Raw genomic sequence first — 23,106 nt, forward strand, 5'->3', positions numbered from 1 at the left:
GTTTGTTCTTTTTGTATTCTTTTTATTTTGTACTATTTGTCTTTTATGGTTTTATTATTTTTTGCCCGAACTTAATTTGGTATAATAATATGAAATGTATAACGCTTTGGTGTAATAACTGTAATGTTATACTATTTTACTTTAAATAAATAAATAAATAAATGCTAATTTCATCATGTAGTGACTTCATCGCATTAGATCTACGATCTGTATTGACAAATGTAATATGTGAAATTACCATTTATAATTACCATCATAGATAGCTGGACACACATTTTCTTTAAATAAACGGTGGTAGTTTGCCCATTGATGTGCCTTTTTCATGTAATTTTTTTTTCCACTATGGTTTTTTTAAAGAAACAAATAACATTTGTTGCACACATCCACACACTCCACACATTCATTAATTTTTGAACATTCTCAGCTTATTGAAAAATCATTACTTTCTCTATGTTATATTAACTTTAACATCAATTCTTCATTGTAAAGTTCTTACCTGCAACTTTTCTACTGAAGTAGCAAATAAAAGCACATTATTAAAAAAAATAAACCTTTTAGTAACAAATTAATGTAATATAATCCATAAAGGTATTAACTTTAATTTAGTGATTACACTTAATTGTACTTTTACCGGTTTACAAATTACACTTTGCTTAAAGATGACCATATAAATAAGAGCTAAATCGTGTCAAATGTTATTGTTAACAGTGCTTTCGTAGACCACGTTACTCTATAATTCGTGAATATGGATACAACATGAACCCACCAAACCGACCACCAGCGCCTCATGGTACAAGTAACGGTTTCGGTAGATCGATAAACCCAACACCTTCAGCGGTAATGTAATTGTTTTATTTTCCTTTACTTTCGGTTCCGATTCCGATTTTGTTTTTTAATTTTTTTTATGTACTAGGCGGCAGACGATCGTCATGCGTCAAAGTCAGAGGTGCGTTGCCCCCATTTTGCTCACATTGCTCACATCGAGTGGGCATTCGATGTGAGCCTTCCTACATGGGGGCAACGCACCTGTATTACTAAAGCTTTGTAGGGACATATGTGCAGTTTTTTCCTTATAATATGTGTTGCAACAATTAGATAATACGCATGTATTGTGTAACTGTCAGCGTACTTTTAAAACTATACGTACTTTTTCCGCAGTTTTCGGGATATGGATTGCCACAACATGCCACCGCACCAGTTTCAGTGGCTGGCAATCAAGTCCAACTACAACCAGGACAACCCCACAATTGCTTGCTGGACTACCAGACCTGGCGGAGTACACAGCCTACACAAACAGTGCAACGGCCAATACCCGTACCAAGAAAGCCGAAACGGGTTAGAACCGGATTTACTACACAACAACTAATTGTTCTAGAGAAAGAGTACGCGAGGGTACCTTACTTGCCCAGACTTCAACGACAAGAGTTATCAGAGACACTACAGCTAACTGAACGCAGCGTCAAAATATGGTTTCAAAATCGACGCATGAAAGAAAAAAGGGAGAAAGTTGATGGTTCAGAAGATATACAAGAGCTGCTGGTTCCTTGCCCAGACGAAGTGCAAACATATCCAGCCGCAACTCCGCCAATAAGACAAAATATTATATTGGAACAACGTCAGCATCCTGTTTCCACGTATGGGTGTACTAACCAGCAACACTCAAGCGTACACTATAAACATCCAGTTGCACCAACTATACAAATGCAATCCTCGCAAAATTTACAAATAGAACAACATAAGTGTGCCCCCAGGGGGAATGGGGTTACTCAACCTATTGTTCGTCCGGTAAGTTATCACGGAACTAATGGTTTGAACTCATCTCCACAAGGAATTGTTCAAGACTTGCAGTTTAATAAACAACAGCACTCAAGCTTACTGTATCGACATCCAGCAACTGCGCAGTTGCAAAGTTCACAAAATTTTATACCTGATTATCAGTTTTACTCATGGACTAATGGAGCTACTCAAAAATATTATCTTCCAATGGTTTCTAAAGAAACTATTACTTCAAAGTCTTCACATAATAATTTACAGAACTTGCAGCACGATATGCAGCAACACTCGGACGTACAGAACAGAAATCCAGCTGTCGGAGCAGCAACACATATGGAATCTTCACAAAATTTGATATCGGAACCATATCATCCTTCCGTAAAAATACAGAACGATACTCGATCTGAGCTTTGTTCAGTGAATTCCGTTAAAACTGTCACTTTAAAAGATTTCGAAGATTTTTTTGAAAAAAATATGCTTAATAAGCAGGACTCAGGTAAACAGTATGTACAATTAGGTACAACAAATGAACAGGACTCACAAAATTCCATATCGGAACAATCCCCACGCATGTATGGGGATCCCTCACCCATTGTTCATCAAGAATTTTCTGAAGATAGTTGTACTTCGCGGTCTTCTGTAGAAGACATTTTTCAAGACCTGCTACTTTTTGAACAGCAGTACTCGGAGATAAAGCAAAGAAGAGCTAATCAGATGCAGTCTTTACATAATTTTATACCAAAACAATGTGCCCCATATTATTATATGAATACTCAGCATACTATCAGTGCCCCAAAAAAATGTCATCCGTTTCAAACTGAAAGTCGTCTTCCACCTCCTGATTTACCCACCGACTTGTTGGACGTAACACCAATGCAAATTGAAGACATAGACATAAACTTATACTTACTGTAACGGCTAATGCTTTTAATAAATAAATGTCGTGTTCAAAAATCATAAACTGTTTTAAATGTTTCTACTAGTCCCCTTAAATGGTAATCGCCCAAATTTGTATTTAATTAAAAAGAAGTATGACATAAATGTAGTGTAGTGAGTAGACTGCACGGTTGGCGCGGTGGCTGGGCAACTAGCTGCCGTGCAACGTGTAGCGGGTTCGATTCCCGCACGGAGCAATTCTTTGTGTGATCCACAAATTGTTGTTCCGGGTCTGGGTGTCATGTGGATTTGAAATTGTATGTAAACGCATCCACGACACAGGAGAAAATCAAATGTGGGACAACGTTTCATTAAAAAAAAAAGTAGTAAACAGAATCAGAGTAATCAGAATGGTCATGAATGGTCAAGAATAGAACATTCCGGAGATCGTCGCGCGATCACCGCCGCCCGAAGGTGGCCGCCGCCCGTCTCCCTAACAGGGAGTACCCTGTTAGAGTGTAGAATATAAAAAGGAAAAGGTGCATTGGAAGCTGAGTCTTCACAGAATACGTTACTCGACTCACGTGCTTTTCCGTCTCAGTCAGTCTTCATCGAGAGATGAACCCACCGAATAAAATACCAGCGTTTCAAAATGGTTTCGTTGCAACAACCTTGACAGGTCCAACGGTAAATTAATTAAAATTTTTATTTGGTTTTTAATTTATTTCATATATTATGATTTCTGATTTATTTAAGATCGAAGACCATAAACAATGTATATTTATTCAAATAAATAATATAATATAATGTGGTGTAATGCCTTACTTCACGACTCGTGAGAGTCGGTATTCCACAATCCTCCCGCCCTGAGACCCTTAATAATATATAATAATATAATTAATTTTAATTTTTAATACTAATATATTATATTGATATAATTATATTAATATATTAAATATTTAATACATTTATATATTAATAAGACAGTTAAAAGGAAATAAGCGACATTTTGGTCAAAAATAAATTTAATATGCTATTATTTTTTCAATCTCTTTGACTGAATATTGTGTGAATATCAGTACATTATTCTCACATAATTGTACCAACGAAATAATCAAAAATTGTACTGTAAACCTGCTTGGAAAGGGATTCTTGCTCGTTCTTCTCCATAGGAATCTACACTTTGGAACGAGCAAATAGCTTCACTAAAAGACTGACCGACATACAGACATTTTATTTTAATATGGTAACATTTGCTTAGACGTTCAAAAGTGCTTTCCCGGTCTATTTGAAATAAATAATTTTGACTTTGTCTTTGTCATGTGTATTTTTCATTGACTTATATATTTTTTCCATTGTGCACAGTTCCAACATTGGATGCCACATCAGAGTGCAGCCGTGCCAGTCCCAGTGACTGCGCCAAATCAGCACATTTGGCACAACGGCCAGTCGGCCGGATGGCCAGCGCCAGCGGTGAGACCTCAGGGTCTCCCAGCCGCAAACAAGAAGCCTAAACGTGTAAGAACCGCGTTTACAACGGATCAACTGTCGGCACTAGAGAACGAGTTTAAGTTGGCTCCTTTTTTGAACCGAACACGTCGGCTCCAGTTAGCCGATATATTGCAACTTAACGAGACCACCATTAAGATTTGGTTTCAAAATCGCCGTATGAAGGAGAAAAAGGACCGAGCAGAGAGCCAAAGCCCTTCCAGTGATAGTACTGATAATATCGAGGGGCCAATACTGCACTATCCGGTCGTGGCCCCAAGTTACCCAGAAGCAACTATGCCGACGACACCAAATTTAGTGCCACAACAACCTCAATACTCCCTGTTTGGTACTCAAGCCATTATTCCTCCGGGCAATATACCGACACAACCTTACCAAGAAGAAGTGCAAGCTCCTCCACAAGTAGAAGCACGATGTCTACTGGTATCACAGGAGCTGCCAGCTCCAATTGTACCCGATGAGATGTATAACTTTTTGTGGCCTAATGAGACTGAAAATCAACTGTTAACTTCATTGTAATGTTACTTAATCTTGCTAAAAATAAATATTCTGTTGAGCGTAAAGCAAATGTTATGTTTATTAAACCATCCCTACTAATGTTATAAATAGGATAGTTTGTATACGTTGTATGTTTGTTTGAAACCGTTTTTATGTTTGTTTGATACTCCTTCAGGCAAAACGGGATCGGAATGAAATTTTGAACTGGGGTATATAAAGCTGCTGACATAAACTAGTTTTACATATACAGGGTGACATTGAAATCGACGTATTCCTCTCGGCAGGTGAGAATACAACAAATTTCCTACAAAATACTCCCTGGTCCGAAAGTGGCTAGTTTCTGAGATATTCACCATTTTTGGTTTGGAATTAAATCCCGAATTGACATCAAAAACATCAATAAATAAAAAAATACTGGTTTCATTTAAGTGGTTTTGCTTTTAATCAGTTGCAAATACATCAACAATAATTTATTAACACAAAGAATGGCTAAAATTTTGTTTTGTTTCTCTAATTTAGTCTATAGAAAACCGGATTTATTTTAAATAGCTTCTGCCCGCGACTCCGTCCGCGCGGATGTCGGTCTTCGCGTGGAAGTTTTATTTCTCCATTTTGAGTAACTGTGAAAATGACATCTTATAAATATCTATTGGACCCAAATACGGCAAGGCCCATAATAATTAAGGAGATCCCTCTATTGAGCTACTACTGTTGAGCAGAATAAAACTGAAAAATAAAGATTTTTTCTACGTATTTTTCCAGGATAAAAAGTAACCTATTTTATGTCCAGGATAATAAGTTAATTATACCAAGTTTCATCGAAATCAAACCGTTAGTTTTCACGTGATGCCTGAACATATACAGGGTTAAAGGGTAAGTCGACCTAAATCCTTTAAGACGTGATAGTTTACATCATTCCTGACTGATTTGACCATGGGACCCCATATCCCAAACTTAACCGTTTTCAAATTATCGGCATTTTAACTTTTTTGATAAAATTTCCCATTTTTTTGGCTATTTCTCCCTTGTTTTGTCTTTGGTGGCTAAATTTTGTTTTGTTTTTGCTTTTTTGTGTAGTAGATTAGTTGCTTTATTATTTAGAAAACTAAAACTGTAAATAACTGTACCAACTGAGTCGTAGCAGACGATCGAATGTTAAAAAAGTAAATAAATTTGTGACAAGTTGTTTTTCTTTGTAAGATATTTAAAAAAAAGTCTATGACAACTGTTCTGCAAATGTGCGTTAAAATATCTACAATTCTTCAGCTTTCTGATAAGGTATAACATGATAGGGAATAATTTGAATTCTTTGCCAAAACATCGAGGAAGTACTACAAGGTAGTAATAAGAATATCGATATTTAAGCTTCAAATTTAACTTGAGTCAGATAACAAAATAAAACAAACTGGTTCACTTCACTTCAGAAGGAGTGTCAGGGAGTGGCTTTTTTTTGAGTGGAGAAAATCATCCAATGTCTTCTCCCACCTTGGGCGAGGCGAGAGGGAGTGTCAGACTCTTACTGACTAAAAACCACCCTGTTCCTTCTCTTGCTTTTCGAGCCGGAGCCCCGGTAAACCCGCTAGGTAGTCCGCAGCTCCGGGTCAGAAAAAAATATTTTTAACTGCATCAGTTTATCCCTACTGGGCCCCATCGGTGTTGGTCTTATGGCTCTTTGAGGTGCACACATAAAAATCCATAGGGGTCAGGTCTGAACTTCTAGCTGGCCACGGTACAGGTCCGCCTCACCCGATCCACTTATTGGGATAATTAGTGTCCAGTAATCAATAGGGCCTGCGGACGGCGAGCAAGGGTAGCTCACCGCCCGAACAGAACCAGACCTGTGCGTGCGACGCGTAGCGTTCCGCGCGCGCCTCAAAGAGCCATCAGACCACCACAGATGGAGCCCAGTAGGGCTGATGCCTGATCCGGAGCTGCGGACTACCTAGCGGGTTTACCGGGGCTCCGGCTCGAAAAGCAGGAGAAGGAACAGGGTGGTTTTTAGTCAGTAAGAGTCTGACACTCCCTCGCCTCGCCCAAGGTGGGAGAAGACATTGGATGATTTTCTCCACTCAAAAAAAAGCCACTCCCTGACACTCCTTCTGAAGTGAAGTGAACCAGTTTGTTTTATTTTGTTATCTGACTCAAGTTAAATTTGAAGCTTAAATATTGATATTCTTATTACTACCTTGTAGTACTTCATCGATGTTTTGGCAAAGAATTCAAATTATTCCCTATCATGTTATACCTTATCAGAAAGCTGAAGAATTGTAGATATTTTAACGCACATTTGCAGAACAGTTGTCATAGACTTTTTTTTAAATATCTTACAAAGAAAAACAACTTGTCACAAATTTATTTACTTTTTTAACATTCGATCGTCTGCTACGACTCAGTTGGTACAGTTATTTACAGTTTTAGTTTTCTAAATAATAAAGCAACTAATCTACTACACAAAAAAGCAAAAACAAAACAAAATTTAGCCACCAAAGACAAAACAAGGGAGAAATAGCCAAAAAAATGGGAAATTTTATCAAAAAAGTTAAAATGCCGATAATTTGAAAACGGTTAAGTTTGGGATATGGGGTCCCATGGTCAAATCAGTCAGGAATGATGTAAACTATCACGTCTTAAAGGATTTAGGTCGACTTACCCTTTAACCCTGTATAGACAGACAGACAAAAAAATAATAATCACATATTTGGGTTTGGTATCGACCCAGTAGCACCCTGCTATTTATTTTTTCTATATTTTCAATGAACAGAATTGACCCTTCTACAGATTTATTATAGCCCGCGACTTCGTTCGTGTGGAATAGTGACTTCCGGCAAATTTTTGGTTTTAACCACATAGTTCCCGATTTCGCGGGATCTCTTCAAAAATGAGATGTGGAAAATATTCTAGGGAACTCCTCAAAAATCAACATAATGAGCTCTGCATTTGAATTTAATAGATGTATACTCACTTAGGGCATTGAAAAAATAGTTTAAAAACGGACTTAAACTAAAGAAATATTATAATCTTTCCGAACTTAAGATGAAAACTAACTTAAAACTAAAGAACTAAAGAAAGCTACGAATTACGAATTTATAACAATTAAAAAAGAAATTATATTACAACCTATCCTCAATGCTATAATACCAAGCCAAACCAAGCTTAAACTAAATAATTTAAAAGAAACGACTTAAATCTAATTAATTTATAAATTATAGACTTACAATTTTATTAAACAAACTAACTACAGTAACTACTAATAATCGATATCAAACTAAACCTACGTTAAATAATTTAACCAGGAAAACCCAACAAATAAACTTTTTAATAGACAAATACAACGAAACCAATTTAGAATATACGAAACAGCAGGACCACTGCAGACAAATAATCATACGACTTATAGTACACTATTTCCACAACAGTACCGAAGCGCTCGGCCGATACCCAACAAATACTAATAATAAAAACGATAGAAAACAAATAAAAACTATCCTATGTCCTTTCTAAGGTTCTAAACTATATCTGTACCAAATTTCAACCAAATCCGTCAAACAGTTGCGGAGATTAATGGTATAAGCATAGAATGTTCGACGTGATTCTTTAATTTGACATAACTTTTTTATTTATGAACCGATTGACATGAAACAAACACTAAATGTAAATTTAAGCATCCCACAATATATTCGTGAAAACCGCATCCAAATCGGATCAGCCGTTTCTGAGATTAGCGCGCACAGACGAACAGACAAACAGACAAACAGACAAACAGACAAACAGACAAACAGACAAAAAAAAAGTTAATTACATTTTTGGGTTCGACATCGACATAACAATAACCCCTGCTATTTTTTTTATTTTTATTTTCAATGTACAGACAGCACTTTTCTACGATTTTATTATATGTATAGAAAAAACGTTGACGTAAAGGATGAATACCGGAAAAATAACAAATGCATTTTTTGCTTGAATTTTTTGACACTCTCAAAGTTTGTTTCAAGTCTGAGCGAAACGTAAATAATAGATTATTAGACATTATTTTTGAATGCCTCTTTAATTATTACCGAAAGTACTAAGCCTGTAGTGATTCCTATAGACACCCATCATAAGCCATTATTCAATCTAAATTTGTCGAAATTCGAAGAATATGCCATAACATCACAAAACGTTTATTTTTTCGTGGAAACTATTCAGCTACGAAATCTGAACTTGATCAATTACCAGTTTGATTGATTCAATTCCCAGTAAACAAAAGAGTCAAATAACTTCATTTCTTTGAATAAAAATACCCGTTTTGCTTTGTATTTTATTAAAAACTATCGATAAACGAACAAAATTTAACTCATATTACATTTTTAATACTTTTTTTTTATCCACACCTGTACCTAGAATACTTAAAGATGTCATTAGCTTACGAACCCTTAAATTATTTCTCTGAGATGATTAATTCATTCTCGGATTTAATGATAATTAGTTAAGTATTCATTAGGAGTAATTTAATGATCTACCCCGACTGTGGATTTTATAGCACGTACCTACACATTATAAAAGTGCATACATGTACTCGTATAATATAAAAAGCTGAGATAACTATAATTTTATTTACAGTATGGAGATCACTCATATGATTTAAATAAAATTAAAAGTTTCAAAATTTACTTCATACAACATTACAGACACAAATATCTGAAGTCCCACCAAAATACAGTACTAAAATATCCCAATATTACCTGGAATAACTTGATCACCGCTATACCTAGTCTTGCCATGAATATTGTAATAAATAAAAAAATATTTTTAACTGCAAATAACGTTTATTACTTTAACAGTGTGTTAGTTTAATACATAAATATACAACAATTAAAAATATAAAAAGCTTATTCGAAGTGGTCTCCATTGGCTGCAATACAGTCCTTTAAACGTTGAGGCCAGTTATCAATAGAAGCACGCACTCTTTCCATGGAAAAATTCTTCACTGCCAATCGTATAGATTCTTTTAGGGACTCCAAATTATCATGGCGTGTTGGCTTTTCGCCCTGTTGAACCTGCTTACCCTCTTTTGGGGGTCGACGTACACACACGTGTCGTAGCCTGCGCCGGAGACGCTAGCCGTTCGGCAGAGTGACTCAGCATCACTGCAGCGCCCGCACGTGGCGATGACTCAAAACTGCTAACATGCATTAGCTGCACCGCGGTATTTGTTGGCGTCATCGGTGCGCAGTGTTGGTAACCCACTTACAACGACAGTGTCGCGTAATGCCAATAGTTCCGCACGGAGTTCTCCGATGGTATTTTCTGATGGCATCAGCTTGGACTGTACCTCAGCCAGGCTTGTCTTCAAGGATATGATGTCCTTGAGTAGCCTGGTAACGTCGACGTTATCAAAGGTGACAGGGGGCAGCTTGTGCAATTCCTTTGCCACGAATGCAGGCACGTCGTCAGGATCTGTCACCTTCAGCAAGGTGATAATGTCTTGCACACTTTTTTCCGTTCACTCTCTTCGGCGAACTGGTCGCTACTTATGTCTTCCTCCTTGAAGTTAGATTTGCAGATTTGCAAGATGCTAACCTCATCCATCGTGTCGATGGCATGCTGAATAAATGCCGGCAACTCATTGGCTATGAGTGGTTGGGTACTCATAGTAAGGCAGGCTGCGGCTAGTGCCGCGCGATTCGCGAGTTTTGTAAACGCGACCGTATACGAGCGCGCTTCGCACTGCAATGAGCACATTTTTAAGTGTAACAGGTAATAGTATTTATGGCCAGACTAAATATTTAATGCCGTGTCGGACCAGTTGCAAGTTGCTTCGGATGATGCAAGAGTTTTTAGGAAATCTGTTGCCGACCTTCAAATAGCTATTTGCTATGTGTGTTATGATATCATCGCGTCAAGTTAAAAAAGCTGTCTATGTAAAACATGTTTTTTTTGAATTTTATGTAAAATTTTGATAATTGTATTTCTTAAAAAACCGGCCAAATGCGAGTTGGACTCGCCCATGAAGGGTTAGCAGCAAGAAGATGACATAATTATAAAAGAACTTGGTTTTACATAGTGTTTGTATGAATGACATATCTTCATTTATATTTGGTTGAAAATAATAATAATTTTTATTTATTTTTTTATTTTATTTTTTTATTTTTGTTTATTGGCCAACCAACAATTGTTTACACTGATAACAATTAAAGTAATTATGTAATATCTTAGGTTAGTGTAACAATTTATTACAGGTTAGCACCGCATGCCCCATGAACAAATAAGATGTGCCACAAGCACATACAAATAAAGCCTAATATACTAACATAGAGATGTAAAACATACAAAAACCATAATTTATCTACAATAGGAAAATAATTAGAATCACATCGAAACATTAAAAAAATTAAAAACCAAAACAAAATCGAATTCAAAATTACAATCAAAACAACAATCATAAATCAAAATTAAAATCAAAACAAAGCAACAATCAAGAATTAAAATCGAAATTATTAGTCAAATAAATAAATAAAAATTACTATCAATATTACAATCCAGATTAATTAAACATTAATATTAATATCAATTTAAATCCAAATCAAAATCAAAAGTCAGATCATAATCACAATCAAAAGCACGAAATTCCAAATTTAATTAAAATTAGAATAAATGTAACAAAACAAACAAATCAATCAAAATTTAGAAAAAACATAGAAATAAACGTAAAAAACATACAAATACAATAAAGAATAAATTACACTATATTAAAATCAAAATTCAAATTAAATATTTAATTAATTTAAGCATATACTTTATTTAGTTTTCTCACTCTCTTATTTTAAAAGTTAGAAACTCATTTTTCCACTTTGGAAGCGTCTATCTTTCAAACGATTGATTTTGACAAAAAGTGGTTTGAGAAACCTTAATGTCTTTTTAAAGCCCTATTCATAGACACCCGTCACGGTTATGTTAGATGAAAAAAAAATATCAGTTCCATGTATGGAGTGCCCCCTTAAATTTTTAAATTTTTATTCAAAATTCGAATAGCGGTTACCAGAATACACCAACCTACAAAGATTCAACTATGTACGCTCAACAGTTTTAGAAATAAATTGCTGTGACATACGGATGGAGAGACAGACATGACGAATCTATAAGGGTTCCGTTTTTTACCATTTGGCCATGGAACCCTAAAAAATGCGTTACTTAAATGAACATACAAAGATTTTTAAGAAATATGGACATTTAGTAATGACATGTAATTGTTAATTAAGTTAATGACAATGATATAAAAGTATGGGCAAAGTATGGATTAACGCATTCCTATAGAACAGGACGCGGACACGAAATGTTGGAAAGCTTCAGAGCTACCTATTACAGCACCCTAAAGCATTCTTTATTTTGAAAAGAAATAGATTAAAATACCATGGATGTACTCATGCAAATGGATTCCAATCTAGAGCGCCTACAAACTATATTTCCTATTTTAGATACTCGTATTGGTCGGATAAACATAACATCTATTTCGAATTGTTTAATGTCACCAATCATTTTAAGAATAGAATGAAATTATTGGAACTCATTAAAAATACCTTGTATTACGAAACACCCACAAAGACAATAGATAAGAATAATAATCTATTTTATTTCGGACTTGCATTTGCTAATCACTCATCTTATCATACCTTTAGCCCGTTACCTAATTACACTATCATTAAGGGTTGCAAATATAAGTAGAACACTTTCTCTAGTGTCGTCATAGCAAACTGCGCCCTCACAGAGTACGTTACTCTCCTCCAGTGTATTTCCGTCCCAGTCAATCTTTATCATAAGATGAACCCACCGACTCAATCACCAGCGTTTCACATCGCAGGCAATGGTTTCGCTGCAACGGCCTCGACAGGTCCAACGGTAATATAATTATTTCTTATTCTTGCATTTATGCTCTTTTATTAATTTCATATGATTTCTGATCGTAACAAAAGTAACTGGCGCTAAAATGCCGTTTTTGACCCTCTAGTTGACTTCTTGGTTTCCCCAAAGCACCTGCTTTTGAAGTCATGTGTATTTTTCCTTGACTTACATATTTTTTCTATTGTCCACAGTTCCAACATTGGATGCCACATCAGAGTGCAGCCGTGTCAGTCCCAGTGACTGCGCCAAATCAGCACATTTGGCACAACGGACAGTCGGCCGGATGGCCAGCGCCAGCGGTGAGACCTCAGGGTCTCCCAGCCGCAAACAAGAAGCCTAAACGTGTAAGAACCGCGTTTACAACGGATCAACTGTCGGCACTAGAGAACGAGTTTAAGTTGGCTCCTTTTTTGAACCGAACACGTCGGCTCCAGTTAGCCGATATGTTGCAACTTAACGAGCGAAACATTAAGATTTGGTTTCAAAATCGCCGTATGAAGGAGAAAAAGGACCGAGCAGAGAGCCAAAGCCCTTCCAGTGATAGTACTGATAATATCGAGGGCCCAATACTGCACTATCCGGTCGTGGCCCCAAGTTACCCAGAAGCAACTATGCCGACGACACCAAATTTAGTGCCACAACAACCTCAATACTCCCTGTTTGGTACTCAAGCCATTATTCCTCCGGGCAATATACCGGCACAACCTTACCAAGAAGAAGTGCAAGCTCCTCCGCAAGTAGAAGCACGATGTCTACTGGTATCACAGGAGCTGCCAGCTCCAATTGTACCCAATGAGATGAATAACTTTTCCTGGCCTGATGAGACTGAAGATCAACTGTTAACGTCATTGTAATGTTATTTAATTTAGTTAATAATAAATGTGCTATTATAAAAGCTAATTCACATCTATATTTATTAATCCACCAACCCTAGTAATATTATACATGCAAAAGTTTGCACAGTTGTTACTGCTTCACGCAAAAACTGCAGAAGGGATCAGGATGAAATTTGGAACTGGGGTATATGATGGTTGGGAATGGGAAGAACATGTAGGCTACTTTTTATCCACCGGGAACGCGGGTGAAGGCGCTGACAGAAGCTAGTTTTACGTATAAATATGATTACAGTCCTTCACTATGAGAAGTAACCTTTAAACAAACCTCATATAGTAAACCACATTCTTCGAATAAATAATGAATATAAAATTATAATAAAATACACAAAAGCTTGAATAGGTATACGAATGACATCGATTTTAGTATTACTCAACATACAAGACACATAGCATTATAGGTACTCTCAGTAATATTGAAATCTCAGGAGCAATAATAAAAATGTGCATTACAATAAATATAATATTATCAACTCAGGCATTGAATCCCGAATTGAAGCAACAAAAATACCATAAACATGTAGTAAACAAAGTGATTAGTAAATTATATTAAAATTCACAACTTTTCAAATATTACTTAGACATATTGTGGAAGTGCACACATGTACCTATCATATAAAAATCTGAGATTATGATTATTTTATATTTAGAGAATATGTCTCCAGATTGGTATTTTTGCACCTTGACATGTTTATACAAATTGGAGGACTTTAAACATGCATTGAGTTCGTCAGTTGTCGTTGATCGTGGAATCACTGGCAATGTTTGACGAAAATCTCCTGCTAATAAAATCATCGCACCACTAAATGGGTTGTGATTGCTCCTTAGATCTTGTAAGGTTCTATCTAAAGCCTCCAAAGATATTAATTTATGTTACACCATAGACTTACGATGAAAGAAAAATAGTAATAAAGAAGAAATACGTTGTGTTTCATTGTGTGAGTGAGGCTACCGGAGGCCCAATAACCCTCTTACCCAATCCCCGATTCCCCAACAACCATTAAATTCCTGACCCCAAAAGACCAGCAACGTACTTGAAATGCCTCTGGTGTTTCGGGTGTTCATGGGCGGCGGCGATTGCTTGCTATCAGGTGATCCGTCTGCTCGTTTACCGGCTTATACCATAAAAAAACGTAAGCAGATTTTGACAATAGAAATATCCCCTTTCTCTGCTTGCTTCTTAATTGACAAGTCACATCAAGTGTGCGTGATAAAATATACAGAGTAATCCTAACACTAGTCACACAAAATCATCCAATGATTTCTCCCGCCTTGGGCGAGACGAGATAGGTATTCAGTATTTACTGGCATCAACAATCAAGCTCGTCACCGTGGTCTATAATTATTATATCCGTTCAAAGTCTTAGTCTCTAGTTATGCAGGCCGATACTAGATGGCGTCTTTCTCAATTTACAAGACAGTTTGGATTAACAGTATGTTGGGTTACGGAACTGATTAAAATTTTAAGGTTTTTTTTAAATGTTTTTTTTTTATTGATGTACTCATGCAAATGGATTATTCTCTAGTTCACCTGAAAACTTCATTTACTATTTTAGGTAATCGTATAGGTCGGATTGAGCATCTAGTAATTTTTATATTTTGAATTATATTATGTCACCAATCATTTTCAAAATAGAATGAAATTATTGGAACTCATTAAAATACTTTATATTACTAATTACGAAACAACCACAAAGACAATAGATAAGAATAAAATCTATTTTATTTCGGACGCGGATTTGCTAATCACTTATCATACCGTACAACCCGTTCCATAATTACACTATCATTAAGGGTTGCAAATATAAGTAGAACACTTTCTCTAGTGTCGTCATAGCAAACTGCGCCCTCACGTAGTACGTTACTCTCCTCCAGTGTATTTCCTTCCCAGTCAATCTTTATCAAAAGATGAACCCACCGAATGGAACTCCAGCGTTTCATAATGGTTTCGCTGCAACGGCGTCGACAGATCCAACGGTAATATAATATACTTTTTTTTAATTTAATTTGCCCTTATTTATTTCATACTATTTCTGATAATAAGACAAATCGTATCAAAAGCATGTTAACGACATGGCATTTATGATCCTCTAGTTGATTTCTTAGTTTCCCCAAAGCACCTGCTTCTGGAGTCATGTGTATTTTTCATTGACTTACATATTTTTTCTATTATCCACAGTTCCAACATTGGATGCCACATCAGAGTGCAGCCGTGCCAGTCCCAGTGACTGCGCCAAATCAGCACATTTGGCACAACGGACAGTCGGCCGGATGGCCAGCGCCAGCGGTGAGACCTCAGGGTCTCCCAGCCGCAAACAAGAAGCCTAAACGTGTAAGAACCGCGTTTACAACGGATCAACTGTCGGCACTAGAGAACGAGTTTAAGTTGGCTCCTTTTTTGAACCGAACACGTCGGTTCCAGTTAGCCGATATGTTGCAACTTAAAGAGAAAACCATTAAGATTTGGTTTCAAAATCGACGTATGAAGGAGAAAAAGGACCGAGCAGAGTGCCAAAGCTCTTCCATTGATAGTACTGATAATATCGAGGGCCCAATACTGCACTATCCGGTCGTGGCCCCAAGTTACCCAGAAGCAACTATGCCGACGACACCAAATTTAGTGCCACAACAACCTCAATACTCCCTGTTTGGTACTCAAGCCATTATTCCTCCGGGCAATATACCGACACAACCTTACCAAGAAGAAGTGCAAGCTCCTCCGCAAGTAGAAGCACGATGTCTACTGGTATCACAGGAGCTGCCAGCTCCAATTGTACCCAATGAGATGAATAACTTTTCCTGGCCTGATGAGACTGAAGATCAACTGTTAACGTCATTGTAATGTTATTTGATTTAGCTATTAATAAATGTACTATTATAAAAACAAATTCTATATTTATTAATCCACCAACCCTAGTAATATTATACATGCAAAAGTTTGCACGGTTGTTAGTGCTTCACGCAAAAACTGCTGACGGGATCTGGCTGAAATTTGGAACTGTATATGATGGTTGGGAATGGGAAGAACATGTAGGCTACTTTTTATTCAATGGGAACGCGGGTGAAGGCGCTGACAGAAGCTAGTTTTACGTATAAATATAATTATAGTTCTTCACTATGAGAAGTAACCTTTAAACAAATCTCATATAGTAAACTACATTCTTCGAATAAATAATGAATATAAAATTATGATAAAATACACAAAAGCTTGAATAGGTATACGAATGACATCGATTTTAGTATTACTCAACGTACAAGACACATAGCATTATAGGTACTCTCAATAATATTGAAATCTCAGGAGCAATAGTATATATTGTATTTACAAAAATGTGCATTACAATAAATATAATATTATCAACTCAGGCATTGAATCCCGAATTGAAGCAACAAAAATACCATAAAAATGTAGTAAACAAAGTGATTAGTATTAAAATTCACAACTTTTCAAATATTACTTAGACAAATTGTGAAAGTGCACACATGTACCTATTATATAAAAATCTCAGATTATGATTATTTTATATTTAGAGAATATGTCTCCAGATTGGTATTTTTGCACCTTGACATGTTTCTACAAATCGGAGGACTTTAAACATGCATTGAGTTCATCAGTTGTCGTTGATCGTGGAATCACTGGCAATGTTTGACGAAAATCTCCTGCTAATAAAATCATCGCACCACTAAATGGGTTGTGATTGCTCCTTAGATCTTGTAAGGTTCTATCTAAAGCCTCCAAAGATATTAATTTATGTTACACCATAGACTTACGATGAAAGAAAAATAGTAATAAAGAAGAAATACGTTGTGTTTCATTGTGTGAGTGAGGCTACCGGAGGCCCAATTACCCTCTTACCCAATCCCCGATTCCCCAACAACCATTAAATTCCTGACCCCAAAAGGCCGGCAACGTACTTGAAACGCCTCTGGTGTTTCGGGTGTTCATGGGCGGCGGCGATTGCTTACTATCAGGTGATCCGTCTGCTCGTTTACCGGCTTATACCATAAAAAAAACGTAAGCAGATTTTGACAATAGAAATATCCCCTTTCTCTTCTTCCTTCTTAATTGACAAGTCACATCAAGTGTGCGTGATAAAATATACAGAGTAATCCTAACACTAGTCACACAAAATCATCCAATGATTTCTCCCGCTTTGGGCGAGACGAGATAGGTATTCAGTATTTACTGGCATCAACAATCAAGCTCGTCACCGTGGTCTATAATTATTATATCCGTTCAAAGTCTTAGTCTCTAGTTATGCGGGGCTGTACTAGATGGCGTCTTTGTCAATTTACAAGACAGTTTGATTAAACTGTATGTTGTGTTATAGTCCGGTCATTATACGATATTGAATAACAAAAATTCCGACAGAGCTGAATTTTGGTACAGACCTTTATTTTACTATGTATAAAGATTAAAAATTTAAAAGACCCCATCGATCCCATATGTGCTTCAAAAGTTAATCGAGGTCAAAGTTCAACATTTTAGGTTTTTTGAGTTTTTCTCAAAAACCGTAAGTTTTTTCAAAAAATACCTCAGACCAAATTTGTAGATCTCAAAATTCTCTAATGGTCCTTATAAGTTTTTCTATAAGTATTACCGTTTCTAAGATAGATTCGTGTATCCCCACACACATTTTTCCACTTTGGAAGCGTCTAACTTTCAAACGATTGATTTTGACGAAAAGTGGTTTTAGAAACCTTAATGTCTTTTTTAAAGACCTATCCATAGACACCCATCACGGATATGTAAGCTGAAAAAAAAATTTTTTTGAATCAGTTCCATGTATGGAGTGCCCCCCTTTACTTTTTAAATTTATAAATTTTTATTCAAAATTCGAATAGCGGTTACCAAAATACACCATCTTACAAAGTTTCAACTATGTAGGCCCAACAGTTTCGGAAATAAATGTCTGTCCGTCCGTCCGTCCGTCCGTCCGTATGTCACAGCCTGTTGGGCCACGAAACTGTTGGGCCGACACGAAATTTTTAATCTTTATAGTAAAATAAAGGTCTGTACCAAAATTCAGCTCTGTCAGAATTTTTGTTCTTTCATTACTGTTTTCAGGTCTAATCTAAATTGACCGGACTGTTACGGAACTGATTAAAATTTTAAGGTTTTTTTTAAATGTTTTTTTTTTATTGATGTACTCATGCAAATGGATTATTCTCTAGTTCACCTGAAAACTTCATTTACTATTTTAGGTAATCGTATAGGTCGGATTGAGCATCTAGTAATCTTTATGTTTTGAATTATATTATGTCAGAGCGCCTAGCTTCACTGACAGACAGACTAACGGACAATTCAATTTGACGTTTCAAAAGTGCCTTATTTAGGATTAATTGAAATAAATGCTTTAACTTTGACTTTGTCACCAATCATTTTCAAAAAAGAATGAAATTATTGGAACTCATTAAAATACTTTATATTACTAATTACGAAACAACCACAAAGACAATAGATAAGAATAAAATCTATTTTATTTCGGACGCGGATTTGCTAATCACTTATTATACCGTACAACCCGTTCCATAATTAAACTATCATTAAGGGTTGCAAATATAAGTAGAACACTTTCTCTAGTGTCGTCATAGCAAACTGCGCCCTCACGTAGTACGTTACTCTCCTCCAGTGTATTTCCGTCCCAGTCAATCTTTATCAAGAGATGAACCCACCGAATGGAACACCAGCGTTTCATAATGGTTTCGCTGCAACGGCCTCGACAGGTCCAACGGTAATATAATATACTTTTTTAATTTAATTTGCTCTTATTTATTTCATACTATTTCTGATAATAAGAAAAATTGTATCAAAAGCATGTTAACGACATGCCGTTTTTGACCCTCTAGTTGACTTCTTGGTTTCCCCAAAGCACCTGCTTTTGAAGTCATGTGTATTTTTCCTTGACTTACATATTTTTTCTATTGTCCACAGTTCCAACATTGGATGCCACATCAGAGTACAGATATGTCGGTCCCAGTGACTGCGCCAAATCAGCACATTTGGCACAACGGACAGTCGGCCGGATGGCCAGCGCCAGCGGTGAGACCTCAGGGTCTCCCAGCCGCAAACAAGAAGCCTAAACGTGTAAGAACCGCGTTTACAACGGATCAACTGTCGGCACTAGAGAACGAGTTTAAGTTGGCTCCTTTTTTGAACCGAACACGTCGGTTCCAGTTAGCCGATATATTGCAACTTAAAGAGCGAACCATAAAGATTTGGTTTCAAAATCGACGTATGAAGGAGAAAAAGGACCGAGCAGAGAACCAAAGCTCTTCCATTGATAGTACTGATAATATCGAGGGGCCAATACTGCACTATCCGGTCGTGGCCCCAAGTTACCCAGAAGCAACTATGCCGACGACACCAAATTTAGTGCCACAACAACCTCAATACTCCCTGTTTGGTACTCAAGCCATTATTCCTCCGGGCAATATACCGGCACAACCTTACCAAGAAGAAGTGCAAGCTCCTCCGCAAGTAGAAGCACGATGTCTACTGGTATCACAGGAGCTGCCAGCTCCAATTGTACCCAATGAGATGAACAACTTTTCCTGGCCTGATGAGACAGAAGATCAACTGTTAACGTCATTGTAATGTTATTTAATTTAGCTAATAATAAATGTTCTATAATAAAAGCAAATACTATATTTATTAATCTACCAACCCTAGTAATATTATACATGCAAAAGTTTGCACGGTTGTTACCGCTTTACGCAAAAACTACTGAAGGGATCGGGATGAAATTTGGAACTGGGGTAAATGATCTTAGGGAATAACACTAATATACTTTATCCACCAGGAACGCGGGTGAAGGCGCTGACAGAAGCTAGTTTTACGTATAAATATGATTACAGTCCTTCACTATGAGAAGTAACCTTTAAACAAACCTCATATAGTAAACCACATTCTTCGAACAAATAATGAATATAAAATTTATTATAAAATACACAAAAGCTTGAATAGGTATACGAATGACATCGATTTTAGTATTACTCAACATACAAGACACATAGCATTATAGGTACTCTCAATAATATTGAAATCTCAGGAGCAATAATATAGATGTGCATTACAATGAATATAGTATTGTCCACTCAGGCATTGAATCCCGAATTGAATCAACAAAAATACCATAAACATGTAGTAAACAAAGTGATTAGTAAATGATATTAAAATTCACAACTTTTCAAATATTACTTAGACAAATTGTGAAAGTGCACACATGTACCTATTATATAAAAATCTCAGATTATGATTATTTTATATTTAGAGAATATGTCTCCAGAGTGGTAATTTTGCACCTTGACACGTTTATACAAATTGGAGGACTTTAAACATGCATTGAGTTCGTCAGTTGTCGTTGATCGTGGAGACACTGGCAATGTTTGACGAAAATCTCCTGCTAATAAAATCATCGCACCACTAAATGGGTTGTGATTGCTCCTTAGATCTTGTAAGGTTCTATCTAAAGCCTCCAAAGATATTAATTTATGTTACACCATAGGCTTACGATGAAAGAAAAATAGTAATAAAGAAGAAATACGTTGTGTTTCATTGTGTGAGTGAGGCTACCGGAGGCCCAATTACCCTCTTACCCAATCCCCGATTTCCCAACAACCATTAAATTCCTGACCCCAAAAGGCCAGTAACGTACTTGAAACGCCTCTCGTGTTTCGGGTGTTCATGGGCGGCGGCGATTGCTTACTATCAAGTGATCCGTCTATACGTTTACCGGCTTATTCCATAAAAAACGTAAACAGCTTTTGACATTAGAACTATCTTCTTACTCTTCTTCCTTCTTAATTGACAAGTCACATCAAGTGTGCGTGATAAAATATACAGAGTAATCCTAACACTAGTCACACAAAATCATCCAATGATTTCTCCCGCCTTAAACGAGACGAGATAGGTATTCAGTATTTACTGGCATCAACAATCAAGCTCGTCACCGTGGTCTATAATTATTATATCCGTTCAAAGTCTTAGTCTCTAGTTATGCGGGGCTGTACTAGATGGCGTCTTTCTCAATTTACAAGACAGTTTAATTAAACTGTATGTTGTGTTACGGAACTGATTAAAATTTTAAGGTTTTTTTTAAATGTTTTTTTTTTATTGATGTACTCATGCAAATGGATTATTCTTTAGAGCATCTGAAAACTTCATTTTCTATTTTAGGTAATCGTATAGGTCGGATTGATCCTCTAGTAATCTTTTTATTTTGAATTATTTTATGTCACCAATCATATTCAAAAAAGAATTAAATTATTGGAACTCATTAAAATACTTTATATTACTAATTACGAAACAACCACAAAGACAATAGATCAGAATAAAATCTATTTTATTTCGGACGTGGATTTGCTAATCACTTATCTTATCATACCTTTAGCCCGTTCCCTAATTAAACTATCATTAAGGGTTGCAAATATAAGTAGAACACTTTCTCTAGTGTCGTCATAGCAAACTGCGCCCTCACGTAGTACGTTACTCTCCTCCAGTGTATTTCCTTCCCAGTCAATCTTTATAATAAGATGAACCCACCGACTCAATCACCAGCGTTTCACATCGCAGGCAATGGTTTCGCTGCAACGGCCTCGACAGGTCCAACGGTAATATAATTATTTTTTATTTTATGCTCTTTTATTAATTTCATATGATTTCTGATCGTAATAAAAGTAACTGGCGCTAACATGGCGTTTATGACCCTCTAGTTGACTTTTTGGTTTCCCCAAAGCACCTGCTTTTGAAGTCATGTGTATTTTTCCTTGACTTACATATTTTTCTATTATCCACAGTTCCAACATTGGATGCCACATCAGAGTACAGCTATGTCGGTCCCAGTGACTGCGCCAAATCAGCACATTTGGCACAACGGACAGTCGGCCGGATGGCCAGCGCCAGCGGTGAGACCTCAGGGTCTCCCAGCCGCAAACAAGAAGCCTAAACGTGTAAGAACCGCGTTTACAACGGATCAACTGTCGGCACTAGAGAACGAGTTTAAGTTGGCTCCTTTTTTGAACCGAACACGTCGGTTCCAGTTAGCCGATATGTTGCAACTTAAAGAGAAAACCATTAAGATTTGGTTTCAAAATCGACGTATGAAGGAGAAAAAGGACCGAGCAGAGTGCCAAAGCTCTTCCATTGATAGTACTGATAATATCGAGGGCCCAATACTGCACTATCCGGTCGTGGCTCCAAGTTACCCAGAAGCAACTATGCCGACGACACCAAATTTAGTGCCACAGCAACCTCAATACTCCCTGTTCGGTACTCAAGCCATTATTCCTCCGGGCAATATACCGGCACAACCTTACCAAGAAGAAGTGCAAGCTCCTCCGCAAGTAGAAGCACGATGTCTACTGGTATCACAGGAGCTGCCAGCTCCAATTGTACCCAATGAGATGAACAACTTTTCCTGGCCTGATGAGACAGAAGATCAAATGTTAACCTCATTGTAATGTTATTTGATTTAGCTATTAATAAATGTGCTATTGTAAAAGCAAATTCTATATTTATTAATCCACCAACCCTAGTAATATTATACATGCAAAAGTTTGCACGGTTGTTACTGCTTCACGCAAAAACTGCAGAAGGGATCGGGATGAAATTTGGAACTGGGGTATATGATCTTTGGGAATAACATGTAGGCTACTTTTTATCTAATAGGAACGCGGA

The 23,106-nt window shown here is 36.7% G+C and overlaps 5 protein-coding genes across 5 annotated transcripts; all 5 read left to right on the forward strand.

Annotated features, from left to right (window-relative positions):
* The first annotated feature begins 3,267 nt into the window (after positions 1-3,267).
* Positions 3,268-4,677, forward strand: LOC118270122 (homeobox protein Hox-D3a-like). Its single transcript, XM_035585582.2, has 2 exons — positions 3,268-3,336; positions 4,015-4,677. Exons 1-2 carry the CDS (start codon positions 3,268-3,270, stop codon positions 4,675-4,677), a joined length of 732 nt encoding a protein of 243 aa, XP_035441475.2.
* Positions 4,678-12,657: 7,980 nt separating this feature from the next.
* Positions 12,658-13,464, forward strand: LOC126912815 (homeobox protein ceh-1-like). Its single transcript, XM_050706909.1, has one exon. The coding sequence runs from the start codon at positions 12,738-12,740 to the stop codon at positions 13,386-13,388; it is 651 nt and encodes a 216-aa protein (XP_050562866.1). The 5' UTR covers positions 12,658-12,737; the 3' UTR covers positions 13,389-13,464.
* A 1,871-nt stretch (positions 13,465-15,335) lies between these two features.
* Positions 15,336-16,269, forward strand: LOC118270104 (ventral anterior homeobox 2-like). The gene is made up of 2 exons (XM_035585547.2): positions 15,336-15,404; positions 15,607-16,269. Exons 1-2 carry the CDS (start codon positions 15,336-15,338, stop codon positions 16,267-16,269), a joined length of 732 nt encoding a protein of 243 aa, XP_035441440.2.
* Positions 16,270-19,360: 3,091 nt separating this feature from the next.
* On the forward strand, positions 19,361-20,025 carry LOC126912849 (homeobox protein ceh-1-like). The gene has a single exon (XM_050707152.1). It carries the CDS (start codon positions 19,375-19,377, stop codon positions 20,023-20,025), a length of 651 nt encoding a protein of 216 aa, XP_050563109.1. The 5' UTR covers positions 19,361-19,374.
* Positions 20,026-21,962: 1,937 nt separating this feature from the next.
* Positions 21,963-22,889, forward strand: LOC118270095 (brain-specific homeobox protein homolog). Its single transcript, XM_050707153.1, has 2 exons — positions 21,963-22,040; positions 22,227-22,889. The coding sequence occupies exons 1-2, from the start codon at positions 21,963-21,965 to the stop codon at positions 22,887-22,889; spliced, it is 741 nt and encodes a 246-aa protein (XP_050563110.1).
* The last annotated feature ends 217 nt before the right edge of the window (positions 22,890-23,106 follow it).

Source organism: Spodoptera frugiperda, chromosome 30, assembly GCF_023101765.2.
Source record: "Spodoptera frugiperda isolate SF20-4 chromosome 30, AGI-APGP_CSIRO_Sfru_2.0, whole genome shotgun sequence".
Lineage (NCBI taxonomy): Eukaryota > Metazoa > Arthropoda > Insecta > Lepidoptera > Noctuidae > Spodoptera > Spodoptera frugiperda.

What these genes read in the sequence shown, in the direction of transcription:
- LOC118270122 (XM_035585582.2), top strand. Translation starts at nt 3,268, where the DNA reads ATGAACCCACCGAATAAAATACCAGCGTTTCAAAATGGTTTCGTTGCA. An exon ending in CAACCTTGACAGGTCCAACG is followed by an intron (nt 3,337 to 4,014) that starts GTAAATTAATTA and finishes CATTGTGCACAG; the next exon opens with TTCCAACATTGGATGCCACA.
- LOC126912815 (XM_050706909.1), top strand. Translation starts at nt 12,738, where the DNA reads ATGCCACATCAGAGTGCAGCCGTGTCAGTCCCAGTGACTGCGCCAAAT.
- LOC118270104 (XM_035585547.2), top strand. Translation starts at nt 15,336, where the DNA reads ATGAACCCACCGAATGGAACTCCAGCGTTTCATAATGGTTTCGCTGCA. An exon ending in CGGCGTCGACAGATCCAACG is followed by an intron (nt 15,405 to 15,606) that starts GTAATATAATAT and finishes TATTATCCACAG; the next exon opens with TTCCAACATTGGATGCCACA.
- LOC126912849 (XM_050707152.1), top strand. Translation starts at nt 19,375, where the DNA reads ATGCCACATCAGAGTACAGATATGTCGGTCCCAGTGACTGCGCCAAAT.
- LOC118270095 (XM_050707153.1), top strand. Translation starts at nt 21,963, where the DNA reads ATGAACCCACCGACTCAATCACCAGCGTTTCACATCGCAGGCAATGGT. An exon ending in CGGCCTCGACAGGTCCAACG is followed by an intron (nt 22,041 to 22,226) that starts GTAATATAATTA and finishes TATTATCCACAG; the next exon opens with TTCCAACATTGGATGCCACA.